At 38.0% G+C, this 15,644-nt stretch overlaps 1 protein-coding gene across 1 annotated transcript in view; it reads left to right on the forward strand.

Moving 5' to 3' along the window:
- NCOR1 (nuclear receptor corepressor 1) overlaps positions 1-15,644 on the forward strand; it is a 193,612-nt gene that overhangs the window by 50,948 nt on the left and 127,020 nt on the right. The window contains exons 4-5 of the mRNA XM_090292316.1: positions 3,779-3,968; positions 8,202-8,384. Of these exons, the coding sequence (XP_090148442.1) occupies positions 3,779-3,968; positions 8,202-8,384 (373 nt within the window). The remainder of the gene's footprint in view (positions 1-3,778; positions 3,969-8,201; positions 8,385-15,644) is intronic.

A 15,644-nucleotide genomic window follows, 5' to 3' on the forward strand; every position in this document is an offset into this window, starting at 1 on the left:
GTGCTCACGCCTAGGGTTAAGTGCCCATGAGTGACAGTTTGTGCATTGGCCATTTAAGAGGGCACCTGGGTTTGTAGTCTCACCCTGGCTGTTGGATTTTCTGCTCATATTTACAGCCAGATGCTGTGTGGGCTCCTCTTCCTAGTGCTGGTGCTCTGGGAGGGGTGCTAGACTTGGGGTTCAGACCCCTCTTACCTCAGGTTGGACCCTTACCTCAGATACCCCTCCTGATTCTCAAGCACTGCACATGGGTGCAGAGCCAGCCCTCTTTGCATCCATGTGGCCTTTTCTGTAAATCCTTAGTTATAGGCTTTTGTTCTGCTACTTGTAGGTAGGTTATTCAGGGTGGTGTTCTATATAATTTAGTTGTAATTCTGATTTGCTCCTGGAAGGAGGTGAGTGTAACTTCCACCCACTCTGGTGCCCATTATAATTACTATAATACGGAGCAGAACAACAGTCATTTAAGAAAATGAAATACAAGTTTATTAAATAAGAGTAAAATTTAATGAGAATGCATCCATGGTCTAATGAGGTAGATGGGGTTGTTTTAAAAATACTACTTATTGATAGAATGAAGGTAGCAGCATTTAATGTAGTCTTATTTTTTATTCTGATGTAAGTATCAAGAAAGCTTGTTCACAAATAATTTCTTATGAGGTCTGTGTCCCAAATCACATGTTTATCTAAGATTAAAAGATCAGTTTAAAACTTAAGTTCTTTAATTTTCTTGAAATTAAACATTTGGGAACTGTTAGCTTGCAGAAGGATTTGTTTCTTTGCAGCTCTGAGCTGCCTCCCCCGTGAGGGCCAGTCTGCTCCAGTGTAGCACAGAAGGAGAGGGAGGAAGGAGTAAGTGAAGTACAACATGTAGCAGAGAGGTCAGCCTGTGTCTAAATATTTTTTCGTTTTCAGTGTGGGGAAGTCCTTGCTGACTTTAGTGAGTGCTGAGCTATTGGAATAAATTAAGAGGATGGGTAATTAAGTCAGAGTTCAGTAAGTTTAGTGCATTGAAAGAGAAACTGGTAAAGAGTGTAAATCATTTTTTCATGTAGTAGTAATCTTCTTATATAAAATTTTATGCTAGAATTTTAGATCTCCGTTTCCTAAGCTAGTCTTTAATAATATTGATTCTGATAATTGATTTCGGTTTGAGTTTTTATTGTGGTAAAATACACATAGCAAAATCTACCACGTTATTCTTAAGTGTTATAATTTATTGGAATTAAATGCATTCACACTGTGGTGCAACCATAACCAGTATTTCCATAACTTTCTCTGCGTCCTAGAGAGAAACTCTTTACCCAATAAGCAATAATTCCCCATTCTCCTCTCCTCCCAGTCCCTGGTGACCTCTAATCTACTTTCTGTCTCTATGAACTTGCCTATTACAGATATTTCATATAAATGAAATCATAGAAGTTTTTATTTTTTGCTTGGCTTATTTTACTTAGCATGTTTTTGAGATTCATCTATATTGTAGCATGTGTCAGAACTTTATTTCTTTTCTGGTTGAATAACCATCCACTGGATGTATATAAATATTGTTTGCCCATTCATCTGTCAATGGACATGGGTGTTTACACATTTTAGATTTTGTGAATAATGCTGCTGTTATGAACATGGCTGTACAGATACCTATTTGAGTTCCTGTTTTCAATGCTTTTGGTCGTGTACTTAGGTGAAATTGCTAGGTCATGTGATAATTCTATGTTTAATTTTTTGAAGAGCTGCCAAACTCTCTTCCAGAGTGGCTGCACAATTTTACATTCCCACAAATAGTGCATGTAGTTCCAGTTTTTCCATATCTTTGTAAACACTTGTTATTATTTTTTAAAAACAATTTAAGCTACTCTCCTGGGTATGAAATGCTGTCACATTGTGGTTTTGATTAGCATTTCCATAATGATGAATAATGATGAGCATGTTTTCTTGTGCTTGTTGGCCATTTGTGTATCTTCTTTGGAGAACTGTATATTTAAATCCTTTGTCCATGTTTTTTTGGGGGAGGGATGTTTGTTTTTTTATTGTTTTGTTGTAGGAGTTCCTTATATATTCTGAATATTAAAACAGCATCAAATATATCATTTGCAAACATTTTCTTCCATTCTGTGTGGATTTTCACTCTCTTGATAGTGCCCTTTGATGTACAAAAGTTTTACTTTTGATTAAGTCCGTTTCATCTATTTTTTCTTTGTTGCCTGGGCTTTTAGTGTGATATCCAGGAATTCATTGCCAAATCCAAGGTCAGGAAGATTTTTCCCTGCCCCCTCCCCCCCCCCCCCGCCAGGTGTTTTAGAGATTTGGGTCTTACTGTTTAAGTCCTCATTCTGAGTTATGTTTTGCTTATGGTGTTAAGATAAACTTAATTCTTTTGCATGTGGATGTCTACTTTCCCCAGCCCCATTTAGTGAAGAGATTGTTCCCCCACCCAGTGGTCTTGCCACCCTTGTGAAAGCTTACTACAGATGTGAGTTTATTTCTGAGCTCTCAAGTCTGTTGAGCTGTGTATCGATCCTTATGACAATACACACTCTTGATTGCTGTAGCTTTGGAGTAGATTTTGAAATTGCAAAGTATAAGTTCTCTAATTTCGTATATGTTTTCCAAAATTGTTTCGGCTATTTGGGGTCCCTTGAGATTTTATATGAATTTTATGATGGGTTTTTCTCTTTCTACAGAAAAATGCCATTGGTATTTTGATACAAATTACATTGATTCTGTAGATGGCTTTGTATAGTATTGTCATCTCAATATTAAATCTTTCAATACATTATATGGGATGTCTTACTATTTATTTAAATTTTTCTTGATTTCTTCCAGCAATGTTTTCTGTTTTTCAAAGTATATGTCTTGAACCTCGTTGGTCTAATTTATTCCTATTCTATGCTTTTGGATGTTATTATAAATGGAATTGTTTTCTTAATGTCATTTTCAGATTGTTCATTGCTAGTATATAGAAATAAAACTGATTTTTGCATGTTGATTTTGCATTTTATAATTTTGTTCTTCATTTATTAGCTCTAACAGTTTTTTGTGGATTATTTACAATTTTCTAGATTTTAGATCATGTCATCTGCAAACAGAAATACTTCTTCCTTTCCAATTTGAGTGCCCCCCTTTTTTCCTTGTCTAGTGCTCCGTCAACCCCCAATACTATATTGAATATAAGTAGCAAAAGCAGGCATCCTTCTTTTGTTCCTGAAACTTCCTACTCCACTATATTTTTGTGACATCATTATGAATTTTAAGAAGATAATGGGCTTTTATGTCTTGAATAAGATTTCAAATTTTTGAAGTATAATACTTTTATAGACCTCAGTGTTTATTTCATCTATCTTAAAAATTAAACCCAGTGATTATCATTTCAATGAAATATTTTCTTTAAATTATTTAGTGTGTGTGTGTGTATGTGTGTATGTGTGTGTATATATATATATATATAGATAGATAGATAGATGTATTTTTTTTTTACGAGAGGGGGAGTAGAGTAGGGGAGAGAAAGAGGGAAAAGAAACATCAGTGTGAGAGAGAAACATTGATTGGTTTTGGCCATAAGTGAAATAAATTGAAGAAAATTTTTCTATTAGAATTAAAAATGTAATAGTACTTCATAGTGAGGTATATGTTTTTCTGAGGTGGGGGAGGAAGGGGCAGGGATTCACTTTGAAAGAAGGCGTAATTTTTTTCATTGATTTCAAAGTCCAACAAGGGATATTAGCAGGAAGTTGTATATGACTTAAAAGTTTTAAGTGTTTGTTTTCTTTGTATGTATTAGGCCTCAAGAAAGGAGACCTGGATATGAACAGTTTCACCCAGGCCCGTCCCCAGTGGATCATGATTCACTGGAATCCAAGCGACCACGTTTGGAACAGGTTGATTCTCATTTCCAGCGTGTCAGTGCTGCGGTCTTACCTTTAGTGCACATGCTGCCAGAAGGGTTGAGGTCTTCAGCAGATGCTAAGAAGGTAAATATTTGTTCTCTTACCCTGTGGAATTGTCGGTCTCTGTAGTTTATTTAACCATGTTCAGGTGCCACACCTAAAAGAAAGTCCAGTTACACCACTCCAAATGTCAGTGTTATGGGAAAGTGAAACTTGTTAAAACTAAACACCACACACTTACTGTTCCAGACTTCTTAAAGTCAGCACTTTTTGGTAAATGAAAACATCTGAGGACTGTTATAAAGAAAAATTGCTATTGAAAAACTCTCAAGCATTTTGTACTGTCTTGCTGGGCTATAAAATGTGGTCAGAGGTACTCAAGAGTACCATAAGTCTATTAAATTTAAATTAAATTTTAAGTAATTTTCTGAAATTCTGTTGCAATTTATTAACTTGCTGCATGGGAGAAGACACATTTTAGGTAAGGTTTAACTGTGCCTATAATTTTTGTAAAGCAAAATCTTTTTTTTCCTAATTTATGTAAAAAATAATGTTCTTTAGGATACAAAGGAACAAAATTACCCATAATTCTATATCTTGGAGATAACTACTTTTATTTGTTTGTTTATTTATTTCAATATGAAAAGCAAAGATATTTATTAAATATTAAGTAATAAGTAGTTGACAGTGAAGACAACCTCATTCCTTACCACTTTTAATATGTAGCTACATTTTGTGACATTTCAAACAATGTGTATTTATAAGAAAGTCCTATTAAAGTCAAACCTCTTTTCCTCTTGTGTTTATTATTATTTGTTTTCCTTTGATGAAATATATGTTTGTGTATTATGCCCTTATTTTGTTGCTGAGTTTATTTCTTGTTGACTTTATTGGGGTGACATTGGTTAATAAAATGACAGGTTTCAGGTGTACAATTCTGTAACACATCATCTGTATATTGTATGTGTGTTCGCCACCCCAAGTCAATGTTCCTTCCGTCACCCTTTACCCCCTTTACCGTCTCCTACCTGCCCCACCCCCTTCCCTCTGGTCATCATCATGCTGTTGTTGTCTGTGTCAGTGAGGGGTTTTTTTTTTTTAAACCATTTGCAACAGCATGGATGAATCTAGAGGGTATTATGCTAAACGAAATGAACTTCTCAGAGAAAGACAAGTACCATATGATTTCACTTATACGTGGAATCTAATGATCAAAATAAACTAACAAAATATAAGCAGACTCATAAGTTCGGGGACAGACTGACAACTGTCCGAGGGAGAGGGCTTGTGGGGCTGGGTGAGAAAGGGGAAGGGATTAAATACAGTTCATCATTTTTCACTGTCTGTCTTGCTTATCATTAAACCTGGCACTTTGTAGGAACTAAATAAATATTTATTTTAGAGAAAATAAGCTGATTCTTGAAAACTCAACAATAAAGTGTTAACCCTTTCACATCATATATTAATATCTCTTCTCTCTCCCATTTTTTATCAAATCTTTCTTACAGTTTATTTACCTTTATGAATAATAGTGCTTCCCACTCTGATATTAGATATATACCCACATATTTTCTTTGAGTTTTTATGCAGTGAAAGTGATTTCAGTGATAGATAGCGAATGTCTGCAATTTATTTTCACATAGTTGAGCCAAGAAAAAAGAAGTTAGGTGTGTATGAATGTGTAGAGAGAAAACAAATAAAGTAAAACGTTAACTAGTGAATCTATATGAAGGATAAGTATCTATTATACTCATCTTTCAACTTTATGTAAATTTGAAAATTTACAAAATAAATTGGGTGGGAGAAAAAGTTCTTTGTGATAAGCTAAAAATGAGCTAAGCTTCAGGGAGTTTTGATATCTTGCTCACTATATGAAACATCTGTATTATAGTTTATGGGTATAAAAGAAGTATTTTACAGCATTAAAAAAAGAAAGACTATATTGAATAAAGGTCTTCTTCCCTGACTGAATATGTTATCATAAATGTAATATCTAGTTATGGAATTTTTAGCAGAAAGAGATCTTAAAAGCTTATTCATAGGAATATAAGGATGGTTCAACATTTAACAATTAATCAGTGTGATACATCACATTAATAAAATAAAGGATAAAAACTGTATAATCATTTCAATAGATCTAGAAAAAGCATTTGACAAAGTGTAATATCCTCTTATGATAAAAATTCTCAATAAAGTGGGTATAGAAGGAATGTAGCCACAACATCATAAAGGCCATGTATGACAAACCTACAGCTAGTATGTTCAGTGTTGAGAAGCTGAAAGCTTTCCCTAAGATCAGGAACAAGACAAGAGTGCTCACTATTAGCACTTCTATTCAGCATAGTATTGGAAGTCCTAGCCACAGCAGTTGGACAGAAATAAATGAAAGGTGTCCAAATCCAGAAGAAAGAAGTAAAACCCTTATTATTTGCAGATGACATGATATCATATATAGAAAACCCTAAAGACTCCACCAAAAAACTGTTAGAACTAAAAATTGACTTCATTAAAGTTGCTGGATACTGAATTAATATACAGAAATCTTGTGTTTCTATACACCAGTTACAAGTTATCAAAAAGCATAAAGTGTCTAGGAATAAATTAAACCAAAAGGGTGAAAGATCTGTATTCTGAAAACTCTTTAAGATATTGAAGAAAGAAACTGAAGAATAAACGAATGGAGAGATACCTTACACATGGATTGGAAAAGTTACTATTGTTAAAATGTCTTTATTACCTAAAACAATATACAGATTCAGTGCAATCTCCATTAAAATACCAATGGCATTTTTCTCAGAATTAGAACAGTTATAGTCCTATGAACGGTGCTTATTCTAGACTTCTTGTAGCCTAACGAAAGCTAGTACCTTAATCTGAAATTCGTCTGCTTTGCAGTATTGCTTACATCTTTACCTTAGACGGGGGTGTGTGTGAGAGTGTGTGTAGAGGGGCTTTTATTCTGCTATAGTTCTCTGCTGATTTTGAGGTGGAATGTGATGATTTGGTTAAAGAGATGTTATATGTGCCGTAGTGTGGGCAGGGTTAGTTGCGCTTCATAAGGGTAGGCCTGGGTGATAGTAGCAACAAAAGTTCCTAGGTCATGTCTCTAACTTCTGTACCTCAGTATTAGCCCTTCAAAATCCTGAAAATGTTTTGGTAGGAACTCTATAGTTGTTAAGTTGGGTGGGCACACAGATTTTTACCTGGACTTTATATTATTTTCCAGCCTACATAGTCTGATCTTTTGAAGAACCATTGCAAGACAATGGCTGAGAAATTGCTATCTTCCTTTGTCATGATTGCATTATTTCCCCAGAAACTCTGTATAGGCTCAGCATTGTTATACAGAAGGTAGGTCAGTCAGCCTGCCACCTCATTCTGTATAGTTTTTGGGGTCTTTGAAATAATGAATTATATGTCTACATTATAAAAGTGGTATAAACATCAATGGGGGTTGTGTGTGTATAAAAATTACTTCTATAGGACTACCATATAGAGAAATAGCACGCATGGCTCTGCTGTGTTTTTGTGTACCCTGGATGGAAAAAAAGACACCTAAGAAGGGCTCCTGGTGGCTAATACAGCTCAAAACAACAACGACAACAAAAACCAGAGCCTAGAAGCAGTTTTTGCACAGGGGCCTCCATGTAAACTGCACTTTGTGAAGGTGCCCCTCTGCTGAACTCCCTGCCTCTGCGCTGAACCGCCTGCTTGCACTGGGTTCCTGCCCTCTGAGCCAGCCCTTATGAAGGAGTTCCTGGAGTTCTATTTCAACCAGTAGGACTGAGGTTTTCCCCATCCAGTCAGAGCTGTGCAACTCCAACCAATCACAGCAACTGTATTCTGACCAATCAGAACAGTGCGTTTGGACCAGTCAAAGTGTGAGGATTCGGAGTCTTCATTTGCATGAGGATGGACCAGTTGGGGACTTCTGTCTATATAAGCAAGCTCCCTTCTAGCTTGGACAGTGCATTTTCCACTGAAGGCCTTGCTCCCCTGCTAGAGCTTGGACTCAGAACCATGCATGAGCAGATCTGCCTAGCTGCGAAGGCCTGGCCCCAGGGCATCCTCACAGCAGAACTGTTTCATTTCATAGCCACTCGGGAGCACTTGTTGAGCTGTTTGCACTGAATATTTGACAGAATAAAGGTTTCTTTTTCACTACACCCTGAATTGGGGATTCCTGTTGGTGTTGAATTGGTGCCAGTGACCATTGGTTGACATTTTTAAATTGACTTTTTCAGTTAAAAGAATCTTGACATTAACATTGGCTATTAGTGAAGAATAAATTCTTGTTCTTGATTTTCTTCTCTAAAGGAAGCAGCATTTGGAGGCAAACATGAAGCTCCATCCTCTCCAATCTCTGGGCAGCCATGTGGAGATGATCAAAATGCTTCACCTTCAAAACTTTCAAAAGAAGAGTTAATACAGAGTATGGATCGTGTAGATCGAGAAATTGCAAAAGTAGAGCAGCAGATCCTTAAACTGAAAAAGAAGCAAGTAAGTGTTGGATTTAATTGCTTAATATATTCTAACAGTGAATATATGTTCCTTAAAGAAGATAATGAGTTTTCCACAATTTCAACATTCTATTTTTGATCTTTCTGGATGGGTTGTTTCTAATTTGTTGCTGTTTCATACAGTGGTGCTATATTTTTTGCTTCACATGTAAACAGATTTTCTAGGACATATGCCCAGGAATGGCCATTGCTTGGCCAGAGGTTATGCATAGCTTTGAGTATACTAGATAATACCAAATTTGCTAAAACGGCAGTGCCATTTTACATTGCCGCTGGCAGCATGTACAGGTTCCAGTATAGCCTTGCCTTCATTTTATAATTTTTTTCAGTTGTATATGAAATAGTTCTTACTGTGGTTTTAATTTGCACTTCCCTCATCAGGAATGAGCTAGAGATTATTTTTAATTGTTTATGGTTTATTTGTGTCCCCCCCCCCTTTCTTTTTTTTAAAGATTTTGTTTATATTTTTAGAGAGAGGGTATGGGAGGGAGAAGGAGAGGGTGGAAAACATCAATGTGTGAGAGAAATATTGGCTTCCTCTCACATTCCCCCAACTGGGGACCTGGCCCACAGCACAGGCGTGTGATTGGTCTGGCAGCCTTTTGGTTTGTGGGAGGACACCCAACCCACTGAGCCACACCAGTCAGGGCTATTTGTGTTCTTTATGGGGATTTTTTGAGTCATTTTCTTATTTCTAGTATTTCCTAAAGTCTCTTGTCATTTATGTACATAGCAGAAAACTTCTATTTTGTGGCTTGTCATTTTGCTTTTTTTGGGAGGTGTGATATTTTTTGAGATTAAAATTTTACATGCTATTACAGTAACCCTCTTAAAGTATACAATGCGGTGGTTTTTAATATAGTCATAAAGTTGTCCAACTTATCACCACTATGTAATTCCGTGACACTTTTATCACTTGGAAAAGTAACCATATATCTGTTAGCAGTTACTCTCTACTCCCCCTTCCCCTGCCCCTGGCAACCACTAATCCCTTGGTCTGTATGGATTTATGTATTCTGCACAGTTCAGATAAATGGAATCACGTAATACATGACATTCGATGTCTGGCTTCTTTCATTTAAGCATGTTTTCAGTATTCATCCATGCTGTACCTTGTGTCAGCGCTTCATTTCTTTTTATGGCTGAAGAATATTTTATTGCACGGATATACCGTGTTTTCTTTATTCGTTCATTAGTTGATGGACATTGGGGTTGTGTTCACTTTTTAGCTGTTATGGAAACTACTTCTGTAACATTCATGTACAAGGTTTTTATTTGAGTGTTAAGAGTGAGATTGCTTCTATCCTTGAGGGAGTGTGGGTGGATGGCAGATCAGAAAAGAGATTAATACTTAAATTGGAGATTTCAGTGTGGATTGTTTATGATATTTAGCATGACCTTTATTTGTTCCTCCTTTCCCTCTCTCTCATTTTTGGGTTCAATTTACCAGGACTGTTCAATGTGGGTTTTCACAGTTTGCCTGAATTTTTTATTTAATGTCATCTACAGAGCTAGGTCCTTTCGGTGTTTCTGAAGTTTTTCCTGCTTTTTCAGTCTTTTTCATTCTAGTTTGATATTTCTGATCTTTGAGGTGGAGTTATCGTGTATAGATTTTTTTACTGGAGGTTTTTCTTCAGCTTTCTTCTCATTATACTCCTCATTATCTTCATCGTTAAGTTTTACTTTTTTTCTGTGGTACCTTGCTACCACTTCTAGGGGCAGATATCACTTTCCAGATGTACGCGGGAATTTCACATCCTCCTCCTCTTCATCTCCCAATTCTGCATATTCCTCCACAGCTACTAAGTGCTTGTCCAGGAGCATGCACAGGCCCTGGGCCACATTGAGACCACAGGTGGTGTTATTTCCAAGCCCCTAAGGGAAGCATTCGCTCTCCAGATGGTTTCAGTTGCCAGTGTTATTTAAATTGGACAACCTTCCTAAGTCACTGCCTTTTCTTCAACAACGTGCAATCCATCCTTTGCAGTAGCCCCTAAACTGACCATTCCTAAAGATGACTGGTGCTCATTTTCATCATTATCCACTTCAAAGTGACTGTCTTTGTTGACCTTTAGTTTTGGAACCTAAGTGGGCTCATGTCCATGTCCATTGGATCTTTTATATATAAATGGCTCTAAATTTTTATTTTGGGGCCAGAAACTTTACTTCAGAAAAAAAAAAGAAAAGAAAAGGTTCAACAATAGAAAAACTTCTAAAAATTCGAAAAATAGTGTGTGAGTGCTAAGCAGGGCAGGCTCTACCAGGTGTTAAAAAGTAATGTTAAGCCCCAATAGATAAAACAGTGTGATCCCAGGGCATGGAAAACAGAAGGAACTGCCTAGAAAAGTCAGAAGTGTATAGAAACCCGTTGGGAATTCATGTACTTAATCAGTGTATTTAATGGGTTAAAGGGGGGCGGTGGGAGAGAAGGGGGATGGAAACAAATGACTGCTGTTCCAGGTAATAGCTGAGCGGTGTGGGGTCTCATCAGGGCCAAAAAGTTTTATATTGTGATGAGGTCAGATTTATTTTATCTTTTGTTACTTATGTCCTACCTAAGAAACCATGGCATAGTCCAAGGTTACAAAGATTTATACCTTTGGTTTTGGTTTTGTAGGCACAAGCTTTATTTTCCATGTGTCATTAACATTTTCATGTCTAAAATTCTCTTCTATTCACCTGTTTGTGCCCCTTACCCCCATTTTTCCCTCCTAACACTTCCGGTTATTTGACCCATTTGTTTTCTCTGTGTTCGGCTTCTTGGCTTCTCATGATTCTCAGCCATTTGAACAAAGCACTCAGTAACCCGGTCTCTTTTGCCACCATAGTGCCTTCTCCCTCTCCATCCATGAGCTCTCCACTCCTCTTTATTCTTCACTCTGGCGCTTCCGCTTTGACATGGCGTTTTCCTTGTTTGCCTGTTGTGAAATAGTTGCTTGGTTAATTTTCAGGTCTTTTGCAGAGGAGATTGTTTTATATGTAGCTGTAGATTCAGTGTGTCCATGGGAGGTGGTGAGCTTAGGATCCTCCTTCATCTCCATTTTGAACCACTTCCTTCCTGTACCTGTATTTTCTTCTACTGGCTTTATAGTTTTAGCGCTTAAATTTAGGTCTTTGAGCCGAATAGTGTTTTTCGGTGAGTAGAATTTCTTTAGGTTTTATATGTGGCTACCCTGGCATCATTAAAATAGTTTACTCTGTTGTCTTTAAAGAAGTTTTATAGTTATATTTCTCACATTTTTAAAAATTAAATTTATAGGGTGATATTGGTTAATAGCATACAAGTTTCAAGTGTGCAATTCTATAATACATTATCCGTATGCATTGGTTTGGCTCAGTGGATTGAGCGTCGGCCTGCGAGCTAAGTGTCGCTGGTTCGATCTTCCAGTCAGGGCACATCAGAGAAGGAAAACTCTGACTCCAAAAAACCTCTGCTGCCTTGCGGCATACCTCTTCAGGGGAAAGGCTAAGGGAGTAAACCCCGACAGAAAATCCGGAGCCGGAGTCCCTAAGGCGGTTTGACGCTGTAGTCAACACCGGCAACTCCTGCGGCGCACCTGAAGCCAAGCTGTATTGACTCCGTCTTTCCCTTGGATCCTTCAGCTGCGAAGAGAGGGGGGGGTCTGCTGCATGGGCAACAGCAGACCCTCCATATCACCCTGCCCAGGCTCTGTAGCTTCAGCTTCACTGGAGAGGACACTCCAGCGTCATCGCAAGATGTCGATTCAACACGGGAGGAGACAGATACCGTGTCACTCCCGAGTCGGACTGCACAGCCATTCTCGGCGGTGCAGATAGACACTTAAGAAGCTACACCATCGTCTCTCGAGACGGACGGCTGCCGACACACACACACAGCATTGTGTGCTCACCATCCAGAGTCTAGCCTCCCGTTGTCACTGTATATCTGACTCCTTTTGCTCTCTTCATCCTCCCCTCACCCCCTTTCCATTTTGCTAACCACCCGCCTACTGTCTGTGTTTATGAGTGTGTGTGTTTGTTTTGTTTGTTCATTTCTTTTTGTTTTATATCCCCAAAATGCATGAAATCAAATGTTTCTTGTCCTTTTCTGACTTATTTCACTTAGCATGATACATCCATGTTGTCACAAATGGCAGTATTTCATCCTTTCTTATGGCTGAGTAATTACCCCTTGCAGGGTATTTCGGTTGTTTCCATGACTTGGCTACCACCTATACTGCTGCAGTGAACATAGGGGTACATATATATTTATGAATCAGTATTTTCAAGTGTTTTAGGAAGATAACCAGAGAGAGTTTGCTGGGTCATATGGTAACCCTATTCTTAATTTTTTGGGAAACATCTATGCTGTTTTTCCATAGTGCCTGTACCAATTAATATTTCCACCAGCAATGGATGAGGGTTCATTTTTCTTCACAACCTCTCCAGCACTTGGTATTTCTTGTCTTATTGATAATAGTCATTCTAACAAGTGTGATGTGTATCTCATTGGGGTGTTGATTTGCATTCTCCTTATCGCTAGTGAACCCGAGCATCTTTTCATATATCTGTTAGCCATTTGAGCATGGCTTCTTGGGAGGGGTGTCTCTTTAGGTCCTCTGCCCACTTTTTAATAGGATTGGGTTTGTTTGTTTTGGTTAGTTGTATGAGTTCTTTATATATTTTGGGTATTAACCCCTTATTGGAAGTATTGTTTGCAGACATCTTCTCCCCTCTGACTGTTGCCTTTTTGTTTTGTTGATGGCTTCTTTTGTTGTTTAGAAGCTTTTTAGTTTGAATTAGTCCCATTTATTTATTTTTGTTTTTACTTGGCTCTGGGGTCAAGTTCATAAAATCCTCTTTGAGACCAAGGTCCATAAGTCTAGTACTTAGTTGTTGTCTGTGTGTTTTATTGTTTTAGGTCTTATATTTATAAGCCTTTAATACATTTTGAGTTAATCTTTGTGTATAGTGTCAAATAACAGTCTAGTTTTATTTTTTTTGCATGTGACTTTCTAATTTTCCCAACACCATTTATTGAAGAGGCTTTTCTTCCTCCAGTCTGTGTTTTTGTCATCTTTGTCAAAAATTATTTGCCCTTATATAAGTGGGCGCATATCTGGGTTCTCAATTCTGTTCCGTTGGTCTTATGTGTGCTTTTCTGCCAATGCAATACTGTTTTGATTACTGAAGCTTTGTAGTATAGTTTGAAGTCAGGGAGTGTGACTCTTCTGGCTTTATTCTTCTTTCTCAGGATTGCTTTAACTATTCAAGGTCTTTTGTGGTTTTATACAAATCTGATGATTTTTAAATTTAATTTCTTTGAAAAATGACATTGGGACTTTGATGGGTATTGCATTAAATCTGTATATTGCTCTGGGTAATATGACTATTTTACCATGTTGATTCTTGCAATTCATAATATCTTCATTTCTTTGTGTCTTCTTCAGTTTCTTTAAATAACATCTCATAGTTTTCAGTGTATAGGTCCTTCACACCCTTTAAGTTCATTCATAAGTATTGTATTATTTTTGTTGCAATTGCAAGTGAATTTGTTTTCATTTTTTTCCCTTATATTTCATTGTTAGTATATAGGAATGCAACAGATTTTTGTATATTGATTTTTTATTCCACAACTTTATCCTTTTTGTTTATTGTTTCTAATAGTTACTTGGTGGAATCTTAAGGGTTTTCTATATATAGAGTCATGTCATTTGCAAAAAGTGACAATTTTACTTCTTCATTCCTAGCTTGGATGTCTTCTATTTCTTTTTTTTTTTTTTTTTTTCTAATGAACTCTTTCAGTTTTATTTTGTCCTGGAAACACTTTCTCTGTCCTTCTATTCTGAATGACAATTTCGCTGGATAGAGTATTCGTGGTTGTAGGTTTTGGATTTTCATTACTTTGAATATTTCTTGCCAGTCTCTTCTTGCCTGTAGGGTTTCCCTTGAGAAGTCAGCTGATAGTCTAATTGGGACCCCTTTGTACATAATTCTTTTCTTCTCTCTTGCTGCTTTTAAGATTCTCTCTTTATCTTTAATTTTTGACATTTTGATTATAATGTGTCTTGGAGTGGTTCTCCCTGGGTCCAGTCTCTTGGGAACTCTCCTTGCTTCCTGGACCTGCAGGTCTATTCCCTTTCCCAAGTCTGGGAAGTTCTCCTTTATTATATTTTCACTCAATTTTTCAAGTTCTAGTTCATCTTCCTCGCTCTCTGGCAAACCAATGATTCTTATGTTGGGCCTTTTATAGCTGTCCCAGAGGTTTCTGATCCTTTCGTTGTTGCTTCCCATTTCCTCTCTCTGCATTGGTTGACTGCTTGTTCCTTCTCCATATTCCAGTTTGTTGAAATGAACTCTGGATTTTATTTCCTTTCCTTCTATCTCGTATGCGGTTTTGTTCCTTTCGTTATGAAAGTTTTTTGCTTCTTTCATATCTTTTTCCTGCTCTTTTGTGAATTCTGTAAGCCACCTGATAACAATGGCCCAGAACTGAGCCTCTGACAGGTTTCTTATCTGTTCATCTGTCAGGTTCTCTATCTGTTGCCTGGTGAGTTGTGTTACCGGTATTTCTAAAGTTGCCTGCCTCATTTTGACAGATGCTTTTTGTTTTCTTGGGCTGGCTGTGGGGGCAGTGCCTGTGTACGCGTCACAAATTAGCGACCGGCGCCTGCTTGTCCGCGACCTATTTCGCAGCCCTGTGGTGCTTTCTTTGGGGGCGGGGGTCCAAGATGGATTCACACAGTTATTCCGCTAGGAGACCGGGATCCGTCCTCCCGCCCCCCTGGGCCTCACTGTTCAAGGCGATGCGGCGGCCGCTCTCCCCAGCTCCGGAGTCGCGCACCGCCAGGGGCTTGGCCGCCCGGACTCCTCGCCGGGGTCGCGCACCGCCAGGGGCTTGGCCACCGGGACTCCTCGCCGCCGCTCCGGGTGCGACCACAAACAGCACTGCCCACTTTAACTCTTACCTGCCCAAATGGCACCGTTGGTTTATAACTTCATATGTTGGACTTCCGTGTAGTTTTATTTTCTGGAATTTCTAGTTATCCTTTGTTTTGAAGTAGTTGTATTCCTCTCTAGTTGTAGAGGGAGACCTAGCGCGTCCGTCTAAGCCTCCATCTTGGCCGGAAGTCGGATGTCTTCTATTTCTTTCTCTTGCCTGATTATTCTGGCTAGGACTTCGGGTAGTATTGGGTTGGCCAAAAAAGTTTGTTATGCTTTTCTGTACAGTGGCTTTAGTAGTGCTTAGTTGTCTCTAACTTCATTCAAAACAATTTTG

Source organism: Furipterus horrens, unplaced genomic scaffold (assembly GCF_987537825.1).
Source record: "Furipterus horrens unplaced genomic scaffold, mFurHor1.1.pri manual_scaffold_11, whole genome shotgun sequence".
Lineage (NCBI taxonomy): Eukaryota > Metazoa > Chordata > Mammalia > Chiroptera > Furipteridae > Furipterus > Furipterus horrens.